We start from the raw sequence: 22,360 nt of genomic DNA on the forward strand, positions 1-22,360 counted from the left end.
GAGCTGACAGTGACTGCGGTGCCACTTTCCAAAGCCGTAGCCGCTCATACAAGCCCGGTGGGCGTTTGCTGGGTGTCTGCCAGGCAGCCTGCAAGTGACCCTGCTGAAAACTCGTGGGAAGAAAGGCAGAGGGGAACAGAGTGCCTTGGTCTCTCCATCCTCGATCTCCACGTGCCGAGTTCCTCCAGCACGGGCACCCAGGACTCCGTGGCCTCATCCCTTGGGGTCTCCTGAAGCTGCAGCACCGAGGGATTGCTGTGGTTGAGCAATAGCTGCATTTCACAACATCCTTGATTGGCTCAGGGAGTTGCCTCTGGCAGCCAGGACTTCCCTGGATACAGCATGAGATCTGCCTGCATCAGCAGCCTTGGCTTTCCTGTGCCTGGACCCCAACAGGAAATGAAAGTAACTGAAACATTTCTTCTTCCCTCACTTTTGTCCTGCAAGAAGAGATCAGCCAGCCCAGCTCTCCTGGTTGGGGGGGCACAGGGGTGCTCCTCTTTCACCCCTACCTGCCTGCAGCCTGGCTCCTGCCCCTGTCTCCAGCCATCGTGACAAGAGCTGTGACATGTCAGGCCTCAGAAGTGTTGTCTTTGGGGCTTGATGCTGGGGTGATGGATGTCTCCTCCTGTGCATGGCTGCTCTGTGCAGGAGCCCCATGACAGGGCCTGGAGGTGCAGGGCACCCCACTGATGGAGTTGCCCTGGTGCAGCTGCCCAGCCCAGGCAGGTGCTGCTTTGCCAGCCCTGCTGGGTGTGGGAGTCCCCGGGGTCTGCTCACACGAGGTGAGAAGCTGTGCCCTGCCTTCTTTAGCCCTTGCTGTGCCCCAAGGCTGCTCTGGCGCCCCAAGGCTGCTCTGGTGCCTTTGGCAGGTCCGTGGTGTGACAGCAACAGCTCACAGAGTAGCCAGGAGATGCACAGGACAGGGAGAGGGATGGGGAGCAGCAGGGCTGGGACACTGCTCCAGGGCAGCCCGGGCTGTTCCCAGCTTTTGCTGGGTGCAGGCTGCAGGAATGTGGCTCTGTCAGGCTCAGCTGGCAGTGCCCAACCCAGCTCTGCTCCACTGAGCATCCACTGCTGCTGCAGGCAGGGACCGCTGGCACTGACAGAGGGCTGGAAATTGGGCTGTTGCCTCCCAGTTTCCACTGCCCCTTCCCCGCCTTCAGTGAGAGGCACCAGGTGTGCCTCTGTGCTGGGCCGTGCCATGGTGCCAGCGGCACAGAGGAGCAGGGCGGTGGCCAAGCAGGAAGTCCTGGGGACGCCCCCCGTGGGTCCGCACACCACTCTCGCTTTTGGTTCCCGTTTTTGCAGGGATATAAAGGTGGTGTGGGGTGTGGGCAGGGAGAGCCCAGCGCAGCACAGCATTGCGGGAAGCCAGGATGGGAGTGCAGAGCCTGGTGGTGGCTTGCGGGGCAGTGGCCTTGTGCCTGGCACTCACCACAGCCACCAACCCCGGCTTCGTGGTGAGGATCACCCAGGCAGGCTTGGACTACGGTGGGTTCTGCTTCTGATTTCTCTCCTCACAGATGTGCTGGTGGCAGAGGTGTGGAGCCAGGTACCCTGTGAGAAGTGCAGGGTCTTGGGGCAGGATGGGGACATCCTCGGACAGAGGTGCCAAATGCACCATCGCCCAGGGCTTCCCCTGTTGCCCCTGTCTGCCCTCCACCCCACAACCTGATGGAGCCCCTGTAGAGGGGAACCAGCCCTGTGGGGTCTCAGGCAGCTGCAGGCAGGCAGTGTTGTGGGCTGGCACAGCAGGAGGGTCCTGGTCCCACAGCACGTCCAGGCAGCCAAGCTTTGAGCCCTGGAGGAGGGAGCTGCAGAAGAGAGAGGAGGTGGGGAGCTTTGGGGGGGGGGCAGTGACAGAGATGGATGGGCCCCGTGCTGGTTTTATCGAAGCAGGCAGAGCCCCGGCTCCAGCAGAGCACAGTTATGGATGGAAATACACTGTGTGAGAAACAGCTCATTTACCCAGCAGCTCTGCCAGCCGTGTGAGAGAGAACGTGACTCCCCTTCCCAGATGGAGGCAGGGGTGCAGCATCCACTGATGCCGTGCTGCTCCCTGGGACATAAACTCCATCCATCTTTGCCTGCTGGCAATGGACATGGAGCAGCACAGTGCCTCTGACCTCCCACACACCTCACCTGGTTTGAAGCCTGGAGAGTGAGGACTGGGACATCTCTCTCCTTTCTGTGGCCACCACCTTCCCCTGGGGCTGCAAGCAGGGCACCAGGCAGCATTGCCTGTGTGCTCACAGGGCTCTGTGAATGGAGGTTTACTTTAAAGCCAGCCTGGGAGGTGGAAAGCAGCCAGGGAATCACCTGGATGTTTTCTTTGATTCTTCTGTTGTGTGACCGGCGTGTGCTCCAGCTCCTGCAGCAGTGATGGCAGTGATGATCTCCCTGTGTCCCTGCAGCCCATCAGCACGGGATTACGATCCTGGAGAAGGAGTTGGCCCAGCTGAAGCTGCCAGACATGTCGGGTGACTCTCGTGTTGGGCGTGTGGGGAAGGTGCGCTATGAGCTCTCCAGGTGAGCCCTGACAGTCTTTGGAGCCACCCACTGCCACCCAACCCAGGAAAGGGGCAGAAGGGATGGAGATGGTGGGGAGCTCCTGGGGCAGTGAGGACCATCTTGTCCCCTCCACAGCCCCCTGAGATGTTGGCTTTGTCCTTGTTTCAGGCAGATATGTTCCCATTTCACTCCTTGCCCAGTGGGAAAAGGGATCTGGGGTGATGGCACTCCAGGTATGGGTGGATTTTGTACAGTCAAAGCCTGGGTGGTGGAGATGGCCTTGCCTGTGGGACCAGGGCACCCATTCCCATGTGAGCAGGAGCCCAGCCTCTGTGGAAATACCAGCTCCCTGCTGCCCTGGATGCCGCTCTGCTCCTGCTGTGTGGGGTTTGGAGCTGCCGTGGGTGGCTGCAAGGGCCACATTCACAAAGGTGCTGCTCTGCTCTGCGTGTCCCTGCCAGGCACAGTTTTGCAGCAGCAGAACTACAGCTGGGGATGCTGCCCGTGCAGTGACTCCACCCCGGCCCTGCCTCCCTCCCTCTCCCTCCCTCCCCAGCCTTGTGCTTGGGAGTGAGGAACCACTGTAACATGAATTTTTATTCATGTATTTTTAGACTGCGCCTTCGTGATTTCCACTTGCCGTACTCACGGATTACCCCCATCTCCAACGTGGGCCTGCAGGTCTCCATCTCCAACGCCTTTGCGGAGCTGGATGGGGACTGGCGGGTGAAGTTTCTCTTTGTGTACGTGCCCAGCTCTTCCTCTCCCCATTCAGGCACTCATTCCATGTCTCCCTCTCTGGATCTGGACAGGTTTCTTCTCCTCTCCCTCTCCCTTGTGTTTTGGGCAGCTGTCACTTTGCTCCCCCAGATGTGATATATAAAACAGGGTGGGAGGCAGGAACGAGGCACATGATGGGGGAGCTGCACGGAACCTCAGGTCTCTCTTCCACCACTTCTACTTACTCCCAGTCCCCTCTATTTAAAGGTTACCACTCCTAGTTTATGTGCCAGTGAAATTTGTTTCCCCTGAGTTTAAAAACTTTCCCAGTCTCCTCTGGATGTATCATACAAGGGGGAGACTGATCTAGATAGATTCATCCTGAAGCAGACTTGAGGTCCCTTCACCAGGCCTTGGCATTGAGAAACATCCCTTTCTCATCCCTGCAGCCGGGACCATGGCTCATTTGACCTGAAGGCGGAAAATGTCTACATCAAAATCAGCCTGAGGCTGGGCAGCAATGCCGCTGGGAAGCCCACCGTGAGCACCTCGGAGTGCAGTGCCCGCATCTCCAAAGTCCGGGTGCTCTTTTCGGGCAGGCTGGGGTATGTAACTTCACTGGAAGGTCTGGAAGCACTGTGTGTTAGCCCACCTGCCATGGGAATGTGGCTCTGCCATTGGAACGTAGCCCTGATGTGAGGGGTAAGTTGTTGGCAAATCTGAGGTTGCCTCGTCCTACATCTGGCCTGAGTTTCTCCTGCTGTGGCTGCGCATTTCAGGGGGTGGGTGTGGTTAGGGCAGACACCAGACTTCTGTGGTTTACCAGTGAGTCTGTTTGCAAATGTAAACCCTGGGGCAAAGTCAGATGCCAAATTGGTGTGGGAATGATGTTCCCAGGGTCTTGCATCTCTAGGGTCTCCCTTTCCTGGGCACACACTTCAGCAGTGTGGATCTGAGCTATTCAGGGCTTCTCTCTGTGTTTCTCTGCAGGTGGCTTTACAACCTCTTCCACAGGGCTATTGAGTCCAGGTTCCGAAAGATTTTGGAGGACAAGGTATGTGAACAATGGAGGGCAGGGCTCCAGGGTTTTCTGGTGGTCTTTAGCCCTCACTTGTAGGTGAAGTGCTGGAAGGATCAGATGTAGGGATGTAACTATAGCCACAGCACACGACTCTGTTGCCAACTCAGTAAAAACAAAAGGAATGGGCATTGCAGGCTCTATAGCATAGTGTGACTTAGGCTGAATTTGAAACCTGGACCCTTTACCAAAGCCCAGCATAACTGGTTCCTAATTAACAAAAACTTTTCTTTCCATGTGGTCAGTTAATTAGATGCTATGTCTCAGCCAAATTCACTGTAACCTGATCAGAGCTGTCCTTTAAGCAGCCATGCTCTGGAGGGCTTTGGGGAGCACTGAGGGGAAACTCTCATTCCTGTATTTCAGACATTTAGTGTTTTGTTTTACTGAGGGGGATCAGGGAGCTCTGGTACCGCTGCCTGGTACAGACACTGACATGCAGGAGACCTGCAAAAAGACATGGAAACAAGCTGTTAGCAATAATTACTACAAGGATAACTGGCATGAGTTACAGCCTCTCTGGATGTGAACCTTGCTTGGGAAGGAGGCCGTTGGAGATCAGGCAAATCCCACTCTTGCAGAAGATCCCATCCTGCCCAGGCACTGTTCCCAGTTCCGTGCAACACCTTTACCAAGGCCCCTGGGGCCCATGGCAGCAGATGGTCTGGCAGCAGAGCAACATGAGGCCTCAGAGGCCTTTTCTGCTGTTTTGTCCCTTGGAAGGAGGGCACCTCTGGGACTGCAAAGGGACCCCACTGCCCTCTGTTCTTCCTCCAAGCACTGTCTGCCCCACACACGTTCCTCATTGTCTTTGTGGAGTGATGGTGTGAGGGGCAATGGGCAGGAGAGGGCGGGGGCAGGGAGTGAGCTGCACCAGGATCCCTGGGCACAGCTGGGCCACAACCCAGCCCAGCCTGTGTCTGCCTCCTGCACTCGCTGCAATGCGTGGGCAGTCCTTGTTCTCCCAGTCCCAGGACTCCATTCACAGGGAGATCCCAGTCACAGGGAAATCCAGGCAACAGGGAAATCTGGGTCACGGGGAAATCCCAGTCACTGGGACCAGGGCTGCATTTGCCTGCCTGCAGCAACACCCTCACAGGCAGCGATGGGGCATTTCCAGCACAGACAAAAAAAAAAAAATCACTGGCCACAGGGAAGAGCTGCAACCTGCTGTCACTAAGGCCATGCCCAAGGCTCTGTCCTGTCTTTGTCCTCATCTCTGTCAGATGAGGGGGTCACTGCCCCTCCGCAGCGCTGCATCTCACCATCAGCTCTGTGGGCTGCATGCCCAGTCAGACAGATGACAGACAGATCCTGCCCGTGGCTGCTGTGACATTACAGGGAAAACACTGAAGGGAGCTTGCGCAGATTTCCTCAGCCATCTGCAGGACTGCGTCCTGCAGTAAATTTCCCAGGCTAGTGGTGAGCCTGCAAGAAAATCCCCACTAGTGCTGGGGCTTCACTAGTGGATGGCAGAGGCAGAGGGATGCACTCTTCTACCCTGGCACACAGAACTGTAGGAGTTCAGCAGAGCTCATCTTCAGTGCAGTCAGTGTTCCTGCCCCTGCAGGGTGGGTTAATCCTTTCAGTTGGTCTTCTTCAGCCAAGTCCTGGCTGCTCAGCCCGGTTCATTCCTGCATGGGCCACATGAGATTCCTTCCAAGGGCCTCCCCAGAGCTCAACTGTGCCGAGGGGAAATTGCTGCAAGCAGATGCTTGTAGGTATAAACCCTGCCCTGCTTGGTTCTTAGACACTTCATGTGTTGCCTGATGAATGGAGACAATCATCACAGTGTGTGCTCTTTTATTTAAGCAGGTTTATTCACAGAGCAGGGAGCGTGGCTGAGGCTCCGAGCGGGGGCTGTGGCCTGGCTGCCCCCGCTCAGCTCTGTGGCCTTTCTGTCTCACAGATCTGTGACATTGTGGACAAGTCTGTACAAAATGAGCTCCAGACATACGTCCAGACCTTGCCAGGTACTGAGGGGCTGCATGTGGGTTTAGGAGTTCTTTCCAGCTTTTCCCAGCCATGAGGACAGTGTTTTACCTTGTGTCCACTCCCCATCTGCTGGTACTCTGGCACCCAAGCTGGGAGCTGGGGAGCACCTTCTCAGCAGAGACAAATCACTGTGTGCCCTGTCTGGCTGCGGAGATCCCTCCAGGATCTGTGCCCCAGGACTGGCAGGGGCTCGGGCTGCTTTAGCTGGGGGATCCAGGCCATTCCTCAGGTCCAGGAGCTGGACAGGAGAAACAGCCAGGAGGAAAATGGGGGTTTTTTGCTTCTTGCAGAAGCAAGCACACATGCAGGTGGTACTGAGCTGATGCACCAGGAAGTCCAGGCATGGCACTGCCCAGATGCCAGCAGAGGCCATCTGCTCCCAGTTTTCCTGACCATCTCCCTCTCACTCACCTCTTCCCTCTGTTTACAGTCACAGCGAGGATAGATGCCAAGACTGGGATTGATTACTCCTTGGTGGCAGCCCCAAGAGCTACCGCCCAGTCTCTGGATGCAGACCTGAAGGTGAGAGGCTGCCCTGGGGACACTTGATTTGGCCAATGCCATTGCCACAGGCAGGTGGGAACCAAGGCTTTGGTACCCGCTGCAAAAGCTGTTTGCCAGCCTGAGTCAGCAGGTGAAGCCCACCACTGTTTGCACCCCTTCTCCACCTCTCTCCCTCCTCCCAGGGTGAGTTCTACTCCCTGGCCCACCGCTCCACCGTCCCCTTCTCACCGCTGCCACTGGCCTTGCCCTCGGATCACGACCGCATGGTTTACTTTGGAGCCTCCAGCTACTTCTTCAACACAGCCGGCATCGCCTACCACGAGGCCGGGGCACTGGTCTTCGAAATCACAGAGGACATGGTGAGTGGCACAAGTGGGACAGGGCTGGCCCTGTGTCCCTGGAAGAGGTTCCATTTGCTGAGGAGCTCCGCGAGCAGCCAGCAGTCTTGGAGAAGCCCCAGTGAGAGAGCTGGGGGCTGTGGGATGGGGCTGGGCTGTCAGACACGGGTGTGTGTGGGGATGAGAGGGCTCACCATGGGCTCCTCTGTGCCACATTGTCCCAGTGTGACAGTCGTCTCCCTGCAGATCCCAAAGGATGTTGGATTCAGCTTGGACACCTCCACCTTCTCAGCCTTCATTCCACAGGTGAGCAGTCTGGCCCTGCCTGCCCAGAGCTCTTGCACACACAGGCTTTGCTCTGTGCCAGGTGTTCTGCCCCAGGAGCGGGGGTTTGTGCCGTTGTTCCCATCCTCTCCCTATGCCCACACAGCTGGAGGAGATGTACCCAAACATGCCAGTGAAGTTCAGGCTGTCCACTCCCACTGCTCCGTTCCTGACTATTGGACCAGGAGGAATCTCACTCAATCCCATTGTGGATGCCCAGGCTTATGCCATCCTTCCCAACTCCAGTCTGGCTCCACTCTTCCTCCTCAGCCTGGTGAGTTCAGGCACAGCCTGTGGCAGTGGGGCAAAGAAGGGAGTTTGAGCTGAGCCCAGTCCTGTTGCCCAGATCCTGCCAGGGGAGGTTCCGGGTGCTGTCCGGGTGCAGTGGGGGCGTCAAGAGAACAATTCCAGGTTTAATGCTGGGTGCAAACACGCCCCTGGATGGGCAGTGGTCCTACTGTGTTTCAGCTGGTCAGAGCCGTTCCCCCGGGTGTCTGGTTTGGGGTGAGGTGGGGTGAGCACTGCCAGAGCTCTGTGCTCTCTCCCCAGACAGGGAACGTGTCTGCTGTCATCAACGTGAGATCCGACCACATAGTTGGGAGCCTGGATGTGGGCAGGTACAGAGGGGAGCAGCCACTGACTGGGCAGGGGGTGGCTTCTGTTCCGGGGTTGTTTCTGTTCTGGGTGCCCAGCAACAGAGGCGGGGTGGGAAGGTCCCAGGGATGTGGGCTTGGTGTGGAGGGAATGAGCTGGGGCTGGAGGGAGAAGGATCTGCATGGCTGTCGATGGGTGGTGGGTGGAATTGTTCCCTCCGTTGGGACATCCTCCAAAGCACCGCTTCTGTCCCTGTGCAGGATCAGGCTCTCTCTGAAGGATTCTGCTGTCGGCACTTTCAAGGTAAGCTATGACCATGACCAGAGCCCCCAGCATGGAGCTGGGAGCCTTCTGGGGGATGGCTCGTTCCCCCTGCCTCCCAACACGGGACCTGAGGATGCACCCAGGACCCCACACTGACCCTGCAGCCACCTCCTGCCTCAGCCTGCAAGGCTGGGAAAGGATGCGGAGCCTGATCCCTCGCTGCTCTCACCCCAACATTTCCCACTCTGCCAGTGTGGCCAGACAAAGCTGCTGGTCTCTGGCAAAGTGTGTGCCCATCCCAGCCGCTCATCTCTTTTTCATTTCCCACTTATCCTCCAGTGCCTGCACATCTCCTGTCCCACAGACTAAAGCTTTTCCTCCCCTTCTCCCTCCTCCCCAGGTGAGAACGATACAGTCCTTAATGAACATCTTGACTTCCAGTAGCCTGCTCCCACGTCTTAATGGTGAGAACCTGCTGGGGAGAATGGGGGTGCTGGAGCACCCTACACTCAGGTTGCTCCATCCAAGTGGTGCCAGCTCGCTAATTAAATCCTCATTGCCAAGGCTGATCTGGGGGAAAAGTGCGTGCAGGAGGCTGCAGTGAAGTGGTGGGAGCCTCTTGCTGCTCTGACAGGCTCCCAGCAGCAAATGCAATGGAAAAAATGAGCCCTGTGCATATCCTAATGCTTTCCAGACCCTCTCCCCGAATCCCTGCTTCTCCTGCCTTGCCAGCAGTTCAGACCAGAGTGGGGCTGGTGGCTGGAGGGGCCAAGGGGAGTGTCATGGCACAACAAGCAGCCCTTCTGTGGAGCAGCAGAGGAGAGAAAAGGACTGGGGGAAGGCGGTGGCCACCTTCTCTGTGTGCTCTGTGCTTCCTTGATTCCCATTCCCATCCCAATGCAGACACGTGTTGTTTTTTCCAGCCCGGTTAGATGAGGGTTTCCCTCTGCCTCTTCTGGACAGGATTCAGCTCTCCAATATCCTTGTGAGGTTCTACCAGGTGAGTGGGGGGGAGCACCTGGTCCCAGCTGGAGCCCATCCCGCTGCCCCCAAGCCCCTGCATACCAGCACAGCCTCCAAATCCAGTTCCCCCAGCTGTGCTGGGAAGTGATGGATGGGAGGGTGCTCTCAGCCGAGATCCCAATGGCCCAGCAGCAAACCAGAGCACATGTGCCAATCCATTCTCCCTTCAGGGATGTGGTGGGTGCTGGGCAATGCAGCTGCCAGGGCCGGTGGCAGCCCAGCGCTTTCTCTCTTTCTCACAGAATTTCCTGCTGCTCGGAGCAGATGTTCACTTCCAGCCCCGGGGATGAAGATAAGGCAGTGAGAGCCCTCCAGCACTGCAAATGCTCCATTCACCACTTTGCCCTTCCCTGCCCCTGCCAGAGCCAAAGGGCACCGCTCCTGCCAGTGTCCCACATTGCTGCCTTGGCCCGGACCCTCCATCCTCCTTCTGGGGCCTCACCTGGTGCTACCAAGAGCTGGGGGTGCCCTATCCTGAGCCACCCCCTCCCCTCCCTCCCTCTGAGCAGCAATAAAGGTGCTGGTGCTGGGGCCTTCGTGTCAGTGTCACTGTCTGTGCCTGGGGCTGCACTGGGCCAGGTGGGAGCTGGAGCTGGATCAGGACCACTTCATTGGGCTGTTTCCATGGCCTTGGCGAGGCACAGTGGAACACCTGTGTCCCGCTGTCCCATCCTTCACTCCAGGCTCGGGGCAGAGTGGCTGGAAAGAGCACAGTGGAAAGGGCCCCGGGGGTGCTGGTGAACAGCAGCTGAACATGAGCCCCGGGTGGCCAAGAAGGTCAAGGACATCCTGGCCTGTATCAGCCTGGTGGGGCAGCCAGGCCACGGAGGGATTGTCCCCCTGGCACCAGTGAGGCCCACACCTTTGTGAGGTCCTTTGCCAGTTCTGGCTCCCTCACTTCAAGAAGGACATGGAGGTGCTGGAGCGTGTCCAGAGATGGGCAGTGGTGCTGGGGAAGGGGCTGGAGCACCAGGCGAGGCTGAGGGAGCTGTGGGGGCTCAGCCTGGAGGAAAGGAGGCTCAGGAGGGACCTTCTCTCTCTACAGCTCCCCAGCAGGAGGGTGCAGCCAGGTGAGGGTCGGGCTCTGCTCCCAGGGAACAAGGGACAGGACAAGAGGACATGATCTGAAGCTGCACATGGAGAGTTTTAGGCTGGATATTTGGAAGAATTTCTTCACAGAAAGGGTCATTAGACCTTGGAATGAGCTGCCCAGGGAGATGGCAGAGTCACCGTCCCTGGAGGTGCTTAAGGAAAGACTGGACGTGGCGCTCAGTGCCCTGGTCTAGTTGACATGGTGCTTCTGGGTCACAGGTTGAATCGATGATCTCGGAGGTCTTTTCCAACCAAATTAATTCTGTGATTTTGGGATTGCCGCGGTGGAATTCTGGGCCTGGAACGGCGGCGGGGCGGAACGCGGCGCCGAGTGGCGGGGGCGGCAGTGGGGCTGCTGTGTCAGCGCACGGCGGGGCCATCCCTGGCCCGCCGGTCCGTCCCCCAAAGCGCCGCTGTGTGCTCTGGCCTAGGCACTTTTTCTCCCCAAGAGCTTAGCCCCTGAGGTGTTCCTGCAGTGGAGATGCTCTAAAGCAAGCAAAGTGACAGCAGATGAGATAGAGTCGAGACATAATCCCCACTCCACAAAGGGCACTTTCAGGTGCCATTCGATCCATCCGGTGGATGATTCCCTGCCTTTAGCTGAATTCTCCTCACAAAGCACTTGGGCCGCTTAAGGCTGGGGCTCTGCTCGGGTGCAGCAGGTGGAATACCCATTTTTCATGTCTCCCCAGGGAGAAGGCAGAGCAGGCCATCTGGAACCGTCTGCAGCACCTCAAGTCGCTGAAGGCCCGGCGGCCCCAGGCTCGTGCTCCGCTCCGCATCGGGATCCTGGGTACGGCCGCGCTGCGTCCCCTGGACCCACCGGCAGCACCCGCCTTTCCCTGGGGTGAAAGCAGCTGGGAAGGGCTGCGGGGGAGTAACGGGGGGTGGGCACTGCCTCACCAGGGCCCTTCTCCTTTGTTGGCAGGATGCATGGCCGAGAGGCTTAAGGAGGAGATTCTGCAGAGGGAGAAGCTGGTCGATGTCGTGGCAGGCCCTGATGCCTACCGTGACCTTCCGCGGCTGCTGGCCGTGGCAGAGTCTGGCCAGCAAGCTGCCAACGTCCTGCTGTCCCTAGATGAGACGTATGCTGACATCCTGCCTGTCCAGACTAGTGCAGGTGGCAGGACAGCGTTTGTGTGAGTGCCTTTTCCCAGTGCTTGTTTCTGTGGCTCGGGTTTGGAATCTGCTGTGCAGAGCAGATGTGTCAGTGAGAGCAGCTGCCCAGGAGATGCAGTGCCCTGGCTGCACTGAGTTTACAGAGCCTGTGTGTGGTGTTTGCTGCTGCTTTGCTGTGTGACTGAGCCCTGGAGAGCGTGTCGTGAGCTCTGGCTGTTGTGGACTTCTCTCCCTCTCCTTTGGGAATGCTGACTCTCAGCCTGATGCTGCATTGAGTGATTTCTGTGCCACATCTCTGTAGGAGTGTCAGGGTTTGTAACTGCAGGGTCATTGCAGGGAAGCAACTGTGTCAGCAGAGGCTGCAGGTACATTATTTGCTGATGAGGAATGTGCTGATGGAGGTGGGCTGGAGCCCAGGTATAAGGACTGTCCATCAAGTCTGGAGGGAAGTGGTGAATTTTTGAGAAGGTATTTCCATGAGAAGAGTGGGTATTTGGTTAGTGTCCATTAGAATGTTCTCCAAAGTGTATGATACTGTTGGGGAAGAGGACAGAAGGTTGGGAAACACAAGGAAGCAAAGATTCAATAGATAGATTAGAAATGGTCTATGGACAAACAGGCACAGGCACGTCCCCCACAGGAGCTGCAAAACTGTTTCTGTGCTGGTCCCAAGGGTCCTCTGGGATGTCACTGGGATATTGGGGTGCAGGCAGGGTGAGGGTGGTGAGCCCAGCATTAGTGTTGGTCTCTGGGGCTGGCTCCCAGTGGGACCCTGGTGGCTCCTGCCCACACCCCCACATCCAGCGGCCTCATGTGCTGCTGGCTCTGCCCCCTGGGGCTCTGGCTGTGTGAGCTCTGGGGTCCCCCCCGGGTGTCCCCTCTGCCTGTGTTGGATGAAGCAGTCAGGGCTGGCGTCAGCAGTGACCCCGCGCTGGCCCAGAGCCCTCCCAGCTCCTGGAACAACCAAGGCTGGGTCGTGCTGAGCCTGCAGCTGGGAAAACAAACGTGGAGGAGCCCCCACATGTTCCTCAGCTGTATTTTTAGTTGCTGCTGGGGCTGAGGCTGTCAGAGATGTGCAGGTGACAGTGGACAGCGTCAGGCTGTGACACCACACGCGGTGCAGTGGGCAGGAGCCGCAGCTCCCCACACCTTGGTGACAGGGCTTCTCCGAGCTCTGGTGAAGTCCCTGTTGGTGTAGGGACAACCACAGCTGCCACAGGTCCTGACCACAGCCCAGTTCTACTGGTGACAATGAATTTGTCCTGGCTGGAAATGGGTAAGGGAGGTTTTATTTTGGGCTGATGACTTCTCTTTCCAAGTTCCCTCCAAATCCAGCCAGGCTGCTCTCACTTTTCTTGCCGAGTCCCCGGTTTTTCCCTGGTGTTTCCCCGACCCACATACAGCTGCCAGTGGAAGGCTGATGAGCAGCAGCAGTGAAGCTTTTGGCACTGGCACAAGCTGCCCGGGGAATTCCCGAGCTGGTTATGTCACCAGGGAACACAAATGTGTCCGGATTTCCTTGCAGATGGCATATGTGCCTGGGTTGCTAACAGCACAAGGAGCAGAACTGCCCCAGCCCGGTCCCTGTAGTCCCTGGGTAACCCCAGCACGTGGCTGCAGGATATTTTGAGCCATGGCATCATGAGAGAGATGTGGAAAGAGCTGGGGCAGGATGGGGAACTGGCCACACGTGCTGAGGAGCGTGTGGGGCCAGAGGGACTCCTGACCTGGGGAGCACGGGGTGGCCTATGGACAGTGGAGAGAGGGGTCTTGACCTGCAGTCCTGGGCAAAGGACAGCAGCAGCAGCGCAGGATTCCTGCAAGTCCCTGCCCTCCTGGGCTCCTGGTTCCCATCTGAGCATTCCCATTCCTTCTCCAGCAGCCTGGGGGAACCAGCCTTTCCCCAGTGGAGCAGACCCCACACTCCCAGAACAGGCAGAGCAGCTCGGCGGGAGAAGCCTTTACCTGTCCAAAGGACTGGGTCAGGCAGGGCAGGATTTCATGTTCCATCCCCTCTAGCACCACTTGCAGGAAGCACTACTGGGACCGGCACATATGTTGAGCTTTAGATGTGGCTTTGGCTGTTCCTTGCCAAACACGGCAGTGTTTGGTCAGGGTTCGGCTCTTTGAAGCCTTTCTTTCAGTTCAAACTTTGCTCAAACCCAGGGGGAAGACTTCCTGGTTTTAGTTCCTCTCTGTGCTATTCCTTATCAAATTTCATTTCTCCTCATGGAAGAGTTCTGGTTCCTCAATGCTCCTCCTGAACACCTGGAATGTTGCTTTGAAGCAGCCCTTCAGTGGGATGGGCTGTCACCATGGCAGGTTTGGGAGCTCCTGCTCCAAACGGAGCCAGACCCAGATAAGAGCTGATGATGGGTGACAGGCAGGGTCACAATGCCAAAGAGGCTGTGAGTGGGGATCTGGCCTTTTGCCTTTCTCTTCTGGTCTTGGATGCTTCTTTCTGGGCAAAAGGAGCTCTGCCCGTGGGCTCCTGGCTCCCAGGGATGGATTGGGCTGGCACTGATGGAGACTCACAGCCCGTGGGTGGTGATGGTGGGCGCCTGTGGGACACAGCCCTGCCCTGGGTGCTTTGTCCCTCTCTGCAGGTGCCGTCCTTGCCATGTCCCTGTTTCCCAGGTCTCAGAGCTGACAGTGACTGCGGTGCCACTTTCCAAAGCCGTAGCCGCTCATACAAGCCCGGTGGGCGTTTGCTGGGTGTCTGCCAGGCAGCCTGCAAGTGACCCTGCTGAAAACTCGTGGGAAGAAAGGCAGAGGGGAACAGAGTGCCTTGGTCTCTCCATCCTCGATCTCCACGTGCCGAGTTCCTCCAGCACGGGCACCCAGGACTCCGTGGCCTCATCCCTTGGGGTCTCCTGAAGCTGCAGCACCGAGGGATTGCTGTGGTTGAGCAATAGCTGCATTTCACAACATCCTTGATTGGCTCAGGGATGTTGCCTCTGGCAGCCAGGACTTCCCTGGATACAGCATGAGATCTGCCTGCATCAGCAGCCTTGGCTTTCCTGTGCCTGGACCCCAACAGGAAATGAAAGTAACTGAAACATTTCTTCTTCCCTCACTTTTGTCCTGCAAGAAGAGATCAGCCAGCCCAGCTCTCCTGGTTGGGGGGGCACAGGGGTGCTCCTCTTTCACCCCTACCTGCCTGCAGCCTGGCTCCTGCCCCTGTCTCCAGCCATCGTGACAAGAGCTGTGACATGTCAGGCCTCAGAAGTGTTGTCTTTGGGGCTTGATGCTGGGGTGATGGATGTCTCCTCCTGTGCATGGCTGCTCTGTGCAGGAGCCCCATGACAGGGCCTGGAGGTGCAGGGCACCCCACTGATGGAGTTGCCCTGGTGCAGCTGCCCAGCCCAGGCAGGTGCTGCTTTGCCAGCCCTGCTGGGTGTGGGAGTCCCCGGGGTCTGCTCACACGAGGTGAGAAGCTGTGCCCTGCCTTCTTTAGCCCTTGCTGTGCCCCAAGGCTGCTCTGGTGCCCCAAGGCTGCTCTGGTGCCTTTGGCAGGTCCGTGGTGTGACAGCAACAGCTCACAGAGTAGCCAGGAGATGCACAGGACAGGGAGAGGGATGGGGAGCAGCAGGGCTGGGACACTGCTCCAGGGCAGCCCGGGCTGTTCCCAGCTTTTGCTGGGTGCAGGCTGCAGGAATGTGGCTCTGTCAGGCTCAGCTGGCAGTGCCCAACCCAGCTCTGCTCCACTGAGCATCCACTGCTGCTGCAGGCAGGGACCGCTGGCACTGACAGAGGGCTGGAAATTGGGCTGTTGCCTCCCAGTTTCCACTGCCCCTTCCCCGCCTTCAGTGAGAGGCACCAGGTGTGCCTCTGTGCTGGGCCGTGCCATGGTGCCAGCGGCACAGAGGAGCAGGGCGGTGGCCAAGCAGGAAGTCCTGGGGACGCCCCCCGTGGGTCCGCACACCACCCTCGCTTGTGGTTCCTGGTTTGGCAGGGATATAAAGGTGGTGTGGGGTGTGGGCAGGGAGAGCCCAGCGCAGCACAGCATTGCGGGAAGCCAGGATGGGAGTGCAGAGCCTGGTGGTGGCTTGTGGGGCAGTGGCCTTGTGCCTGGCACTCACCACAGCCACCAACCCCGGCTTCGTGGTGAGGATCACCCAGGCAGGCTTGGACTACGGTGGGTTCTGCTTCTGATTTCTCTCCTCACAGATGTGCTGGTGGCGGAGGTGTGGAGCCAGGTACCCTGTGAGAAGTGCAGGGTCTTGGGGCAGGATGGGGACATCCTCGGACAGAGGTGCCAAATGCACCATCGCCCAGGGCTTCCCCTGTTGCATCTGTCTGCCCTCCACCCCACAACCTGATGGAGCCCCTGCAGAGGGGAACCAGCCCTGTGGGGTCTCAGGGAGCTGCAGGCAGGCAGTGTTGTGGGCTGGCACAGCAGGAGGGTCCTGCTGCAGTGGTGGCAGTGATGATCTCCCTGTGTCCCTGCAGCCAATCAGCAGGGGATCGCGATCCTGCAGAAGGAGTTGGCCCAGCTGAAGCTGCCAGACATCTCAGATAAGTCGGGGAAGGTGCGCTATCAGCTCTCCAGGTGAGCCCTGCCAGGTCTTGGAGCCACCCACTGCCCCCCCAACCCAGGAAAGGGGCAGGTGGGGTAGGGATGGAGCCCCCAGAGCCGTGAGGACCATCTTGTCCCCTCCACAGCCCCCTGAGATGTTGGCTTTGTCCTTGGTTCAGACAGATATGTTCCCATTTCACTCCTTGCCCAGTGGGAAAAGGGGATCTGGGGGGATGGCACTCCAGGTATGGGTGGATTTTGTACAGTCAAAGCCTGGGTGGTGGAGATGGCCTTGCCTGTGGGACCAGGGCACCCATTCCCATGTGAGCAGGAGCCCAGCCTCTGTGGAAATACCAGCTCCCTGCTGCCCTGGATGCCGCTCTGCTCCTGCTGTGTGGGGTTTGGAGCTGCCGTGGGTGGCTGCAAGGGCCACATTCACAAAGGTGCTGCTCTGCTCTGCGTGTCCCTGCCAGGCACAGTTTTGCAGCAGCAGAACTACAGCTGGGGATGCTGCCCGTGCAGTGACTCCACCCCAGGCCTCCCTCCCTCCCTCTCTCTCCCTCCCTCCCTCCCTCTCCCTCCCTCCCCAGCCTTGTGCTTGGGAGTGAGGAACCACTGTAACATGACTTTTCATTCATGTATTTTTAGACTGCGCCTTCGTGATTTCCGCTTGCCGTACTCACGGATTACCCCCATCTCCAACGTGGGCCTGCAGGTCTCCATCTCCAACGCCTTTGCGGAGCTGGATGGGGACTGGCGGGTGAAGCTTCGCTTTGTGTACGTGCCCAGCTCTTCCTCTCCCCATTCAGGCACTCACTCCATGTCTCCCTCTCTGGATCTGGACAGGTTTCTTCTCCTCTCCCTCTCCCTTGTGTTTTGGGCAGCTGTCACTTTGCTCCCCCAGATGTGATATATAAAACAGGGTGGGAGGCAGGAACGAGGCACATGATGGGGGAGCTGCACGGAACCTCAGGTCTCTCTTCCACCACCTCTACTTACTCTCAGTCCCCTCTATTTAAAGGTTACCACTCCTAGTTTATGTGCCAGTGAAATTTGTTTCCCCTGAGTTTAAAAACTTTCCCAGTCTCCTCTGGATGCACCATACAAGGGGGAGACTGATCTAGATAGATTCATCCTGAAGCAGACTTGAGGTCCCTTCACCAGGCCTTGGCATTGAGAAACATCCCTTTCTCATCCCCCTCTCCCTGCAGCCGTGCCCACGGATCTTTTAACCTGAAGGTGGAAAATGTCTACATCAAAATCAGCCTGAGGCTGGGCAGCGATGCCGCTGGGAAGCCCACCGTGAGCACCTCGGAGTGCAGTGCCCGCATCTCTAAAGTCCGGGTCCGCTTTTCGGGCAGGCTGGGGTATGTAACTTCACTGGAAGGTCTGGAAGCACTGTGTGTTAGCCCACCTGCCATGGGAATGTGGCTCTGCCATTGGAATGTGGCCCCGGTGTGAGGAGTAAGTTGTTAGCAAATCTGAGGTTGCCTCGTCTTAAATCTGGCCTGAGTTTCTCCTGCTGTGGCTGCGCATTTCAGGGGGTGGGTGTGGTTAGGGCAGACACCAGACTTCTGTGGTTTACCAGTGAGTCTGTTCGCAAATGTAAACCCTGGGGCAAAGCCAGATGCCAAATTGGTGTGGGAATGATGTTCCCAGGGTCTTGCATCTCTAGGGTCTCCCTTTCCTGGGCACACACTTCAGCAGTGTGGATCTGAGCTATTCAGGGCTTCTCTCTGTGTTTCTCTGCAGGTGGCTTTACAACCTCTTCCACAGGGCTATTGAGTCCAGGCTGCGGAAGACTTTGGAGAGCAAGGTATGTGAACAATGGAGGGCAGGGCTCCAGGGTTTTCTGGTGGTCTTTAGCCCTCACTTGTAGGTGAAGTGCTGGAAGGATCAGATGTAGGGATGTAACTATAGCCACAGCACACGCCTGTGGGGTGGGTTAATCCTTTCTGTTGGTCTTCTTCAGCCAAGTCCTGGCTGCTCAGCCCAGTTCATTCCTGCATGGGCCACATGAGATTCCTTCCAAGGGCCTCCCCAGAGCTCAACTGTGCCGAGGGGAAATTGCTGCAAGCAGATGCTTGTAGGTATAAACCCTGCCCTGCTTGGTTCTTAGACACTTCATGTGCTGCCTGATGAATGGAGACAATCATCACAGTGTGTGCTCTTTTATTTAAGCAGGTTTATTCACAGAGCAGGGAGCGTGGCTGAGGCTCCGAGCGGGGGCTGTGACCTGGCTGCCCCCGCTCAGCTCTGTGGCCTTTCTGTCTCACAGATCTGTGACATTGTGGACAAGTCTGTACGAAACGAGCTCCAGAAGTTTGTCCAGACCTTGCCAGGTACTGAGGGGCTGCATGTGGGTTTAGGAGCAGTTCTTTCCAGCTTTTCCCAGCCACAAGGACAGTGTTTTACCTTGTGTCCACTCCCCATCTGCTGGTACTCTGGCACCCAAGCTGGGAGCTGGGGAGCACCTTCTCAGCAGAGACAAATCACTGTGTGCCCTGTCTGGCTGCGGAGATCCCTCCAGGATCTGTGCCCCAGGACTGGCAGGGGCTTGGGCTGCTTTAGCTGGGGGATCCAGGCCATTCCTCAGGTCCAGGAGCTGGACAGGAGAAACAGCCAGGAGGAAAATGGGGGTTTTTTGCTTCTTGCAGAAGCAAGCACACATGCAGGTGGTACTGAGCTGATGCACCAGGAAGTCCAGGCATGGCACTGCCCAGATGCCAGCAGAGGCCATCTGCTCCCAGTTTTCCTGACCATCTCCCTCTCACTCACCTCTTCCCTCTGTTTACAGTCACAGCGAGGATAGATGCCAAGACTGGGATTGATTACTCCTTGGTGGCAGCCCCAAGAGCTACCGCCCAGTTCTTGGATGCAGGACTGAAGGTGAGAGGCTGCCCTGGGGACACTTGATTTGGCCAATGCCATTGCCACAGGCAGGTGGGAACCAAGGCTTTGGTACCCGCTGCAAAAGCTGTTTGCCAGCCTGAGTCAGCAGGTGAAGCCCACCACTGTTTGCACCCCTTCTCCACCTCTCTCCCTCCTCCCAGGGTGAGTTCTACTCCCTGGCCCACCGCTCCACCGTCCCCTTCTCACCGCTGCCACTGGCCTTGCCCTCGGATCACGACCGCATGGTTTACTTTGGAGCCTCCAGCTACTTCTTCAACACAGCCGGCATCGCCTACCACGAGGCCGGGGCACTGGTCTTCGAAATCACAGAGGACATGGTGAGTGGCACAAGTGGGACAGGGCTGGCCCTGCGTCCCTGGAAGAGGTTCCATTTGCTGAGGAGCTCCGGGAGCAGCCAGCAGTCTTGGAGAAGCCCCAGTGAGAGAGCTGGGGGCTGTGGGATGGGGCTGGGCTGTCAGACACGGGTGTGTGTGGGGATGAGAGGGCTCACCATGGGCTCCTCTGTGCCACATTGTCCCAGTGTGACAGTCGTCTCCCTGCAGATCCCAAAGGATTCTAGATTCAGCTTGGACACCTCCCTCTTCTCAGCCTTCATTCCCCAGGTGAGCAGTCTGGCCCTGCCTGCCCAGAGCTCTTGCACACACAGGCTTTGCTCTGTGCCAGGTGTTCTGCCCCAGGAGCGGGGGTTTGTGCCGTTGTTCCCATCCTCTCCCTATGCCCACACAGCTGGAGGAGATGTACCCAAACATGCCAGTGAAGTTCAGGCTGTCCACTCCCACTGCTCCGTTCCTGACTATTGGACCAGGAGGAATCTCGCTCAATCCCATTGTGGAAGCCCAGGCTTATGCCATCCTTCCCAACTCCAGTCTGGCTCCACTCTTCCTCCTCAGCCTGGTGAGTTCAGGCACAGCCTGTGGCAGTGGGGCAAAGAAGGGAGTTTGAGCTGAGCCCAGTCCTGTTGCCCAGATCCTGCCAGGGGAGGTTCCGGGTGCTGTCCGGGTGCAGTGGGGGCGTCAAGAGAACAATTCCAGGTTTAATTCTGGGTGCAAACACGCCCCTGGATGGGCAGTGGTCCTACTGTGTTTCAGCTGGTCAGAGCCGTTCCCCTGGGTGTCTGGTTTGGGGTGAGGTGGGGTGAGCACTGCCAGAGCTCTGTGCTCTCTCCCCAGACAGGGAACGTGTCTGCTGTCATCAACGTGAGATCCGGCCGCATAGTTGGGAGCCTGGATGTGGGCAGGTACAGAGGGGAGCAGCCACTGACTGGGCAGGGGGTGGCTTCTGTTCTGGGGTTGTTTCTGTTCTGGGTGCCCAGCAACAGAGGCGGGGTGGGAAGGTCCCAGGGATGTGGGCTTGGTGTGGAGGGAATGAGCTGGGGCTGGAGGGAGAGGGATCTGCATGGCTGTCGATGGGTGGTGGGTGGAATTGTTCCCTCTGTTGGGACATCCTCCAAAGCACCGCTTCTGTCCCTGTGCAGGATCAGGCTCTCTCTGAAGGATTCTGCTGTCGGCACTTTCGAGGTAAGCTATGACCATGACCAGAGCCCCCAGCATGGAGCTGGGAGCCTTCTGGGGGATGGCTCGTTCCCCCTGCCTCCCAACACGGGACCTGAGGATGCACCCAGGACCCCACACTGACCCTGCAGCCACCTCCTGCCTCAGCCTGCAAGGCTGGGAAAGGATGCGGAGCCTGATCCCTCGCTGCTCTCACCCCAACATTTCCCACTCTGCCAGTGTGGCCAGACAAAGCTGCTGGTCTCTGGCAAAGTGTGTGCCCATCCCAGCCGCTCATCTCTTTTTCATTTCCCACTTATCCTCCAGTGCCTGCACATCTCCTGTCCCACAGACTAAAGCTTTTCCTCCCCTTCTCCCTCCTCCCCAGGTGAGAACGATACAGTCCTTAATGAACATCTTGACTTCCAGTAGCCTGCTCCCACGTCTTAATGGTGAGAACCTGCTGGGGAGAATGTGGGTGCTGGAGCACCCTACACTCAGGTTGCTCCATCCAAGTGGTGCCAGCTCGCTAATTAAATCCTCATTGCTAAGGCTGATCTGGGGGAAAAGTGCGTGCAGGAGGCTGCAGTGAAGTGGTGGGAGCCTCTTGCTGCTCTGACAGGCTCCCAGCAGCAAATGCAATGGAAAAAATGAGCCCTGTGCATATCCTAATGCTTTCCAGACCCTCTCCCCGAATCCCTGCTTCTCCTGCCTTGCCAGCAGTTCAGACCAGAGTGGGGCTGGTGGCTGGAGGGGCCAAGGGGAGTGTCATGGCACAACAAGCAGCCCTTCTGTGGAGCAGCAGAGGAGAGAAAAGGACTGGGGGAAGGCGGTGGCCACCTTCTCTGTGTGCTCTGTGCTTCCTTGATTCCCATTCCCATCCCAATGCAGACACGTGTTGTCTTTTCCAGCCCGGTTAGATGAGGGTTTCCCTCTGCCGCTTCTGGACAGGATTCAGCTCTCCAATATCCTTGTGAGGTTCTACCAGGTGAGTGGGGGGGAGCACCTGGTCCCAGCTGGAGCCCATCCCGCTGCCCCCAAACCCCTGCATACCAGCACAGCCTCCAAATCCAGTTCCCCAGCTGTGCTGGGAAGTGATGGATGGGAGGGTGCTCTCAGCCGAGATCCCAATGGCCCAGCAGCAAACCAGAGCACATGTGCCAATCCATTCTCCCTTCAGGGATGTGGTGGGTGCTGGGCAATGCAGCTGCCAGGGCCGGTGGCAGCTCAGTGCTTTCTCTCTTTCTCGCAGAATTTCCTGCTGCTCGGAGCAGATGTTCACTTCCAGCCCCGGGGATGAAGATAAGGCAGTGAGAGCCCTCCAGCACTGCAAATGCTCCATTCACCACTTTGCCCTTCCCTGCCCCTGCCAGAGCCAAAGGGCACCGCTCCTGCCAGTGTCCCACATTGCTGCCTTGGCCCGGACCCTCCATCCTCCTTCTGGGGCCTCACCTGGTGCTACCAAGAGCTGGGGGTGCCCTATCCTGAGCCACCCCCTCCCCTCCCTCCCTCTGAGCAGCAATAAAGGTGCTGGTGCTGGGGCCTTCGTGTCAGTGTCGCTGTCTGTGCCTGGGGCTGCACTGGGCCAGGTGGGAGCTGGAGCTGGATCAGGACCACTTCATTGGGCTGTTTCCATGGCCTTGGCGAGGCACAGTGGAACACCTGTGTCCCGCTGTCCCATCCTTCACTCCAGGCTCGGGGCAGAGTGGCTGGAAAGAGCACAGTGGAAAGGGCCCCGGGGGTGCTGGTGAACAGCAGCTGAACATGAGCCCCGGGTGGCCAAGAAGGTCAAGGACATCCTGGCCTGTATCAGCCTGGTGGGGCAGCCAGGCCACGGAGGGATTGTCCCCCTGGCACCAGTGAGGCCCACACC

At 58.0% G+C, this 22,360-nt stretch overlaps 2 protein-coding genes across 2 annotated transcripts; both read left to right on the forward strand.

Moving 5' to 3' along the window:
* The first annotated feature begins 1,330 nt into the window (after positions 1–1,330).
* LOC116452434 (bactericidal permeability-increasing protein-like) lies at positions 1,331–9,886 on the forward strand. Its single transcript, XM_032126951.1, has 15 exons — positions 1,331–1,494; positions 2,418–2,532; positions 3,129–3,257; positions 3,684–3,839; positions 4,225–4,288; positions 6,222–6,285; positions 6,738–6,829; positions 6,994–7,170; positions 7,396–7,455; positions 7,580–7,747; positions 8,023–8,090; positions 8,328–8,370; positions 8,732–8,795; positions 9,255–9,331; positions 9,597–9,886. The coding sequence occupies exons 1-15, from the start codon at positions 1,380–1,382 to the stop codon at positions 9,642–9,644; spliced, it is 1,440 nt and encodes a 479-aa protein (XP_031982842.1). The 5' UTR covers positions 1,331–1,379; the 3' UTR covers positions 9,645–9,886.
* Positions 9,887–15,573: 5,687 nt separating this feature from the next.
* On the forward strand, positions 15,574–22,029 carry LOC116452435 (bactericidal permeability-increasing protein-like). Its single transcript, XM_032126953.1, has 15 exons — positions 15,574–15,703; positions 16,018–16,117; positions 16,733–16,861; positions 17,296–17,451; positions 17,837–17,900; positions 18,363–18,426; positions 18,882–18,973; positions 19,138–19,314; positions 19,540–19,599; positions 19,724–19,891; positions 20,167–20,234; positions 20,472–20,514; positions 20,876–20,939; positions 21,399–21,475; positions 21,740–22,029. The coding sequence occupies exons 1-15, from the start codon at positions 15,589–15,591 to the stop codon at positions 21,785–21,787; spliced, it is 1,425 nt and encodes a 474-aa protein (XP_031982844.1). The 5' UTR covers positions 15,574–15,588; the 3' UTR covers positions 21,788–22,029.
* Positions 22,030–22,360: the final 331 nt, after the last annotated feature.

This window comes from Corvus moneduloides, chromosome 17 (genome assembly GCF_009650955.1).
Source record: "Corvus moneduloides isolate bCorMon1 chromosome 17, bCorMon1.pri, whole genome shotgun sequence".
Taxonomy (NCBI): domain Eukaryota; kingdom Metazoa; phylum Chordata; class Aves; order Passeriformes; family Corvidae; genus Corvus; species Corvus moneduloides.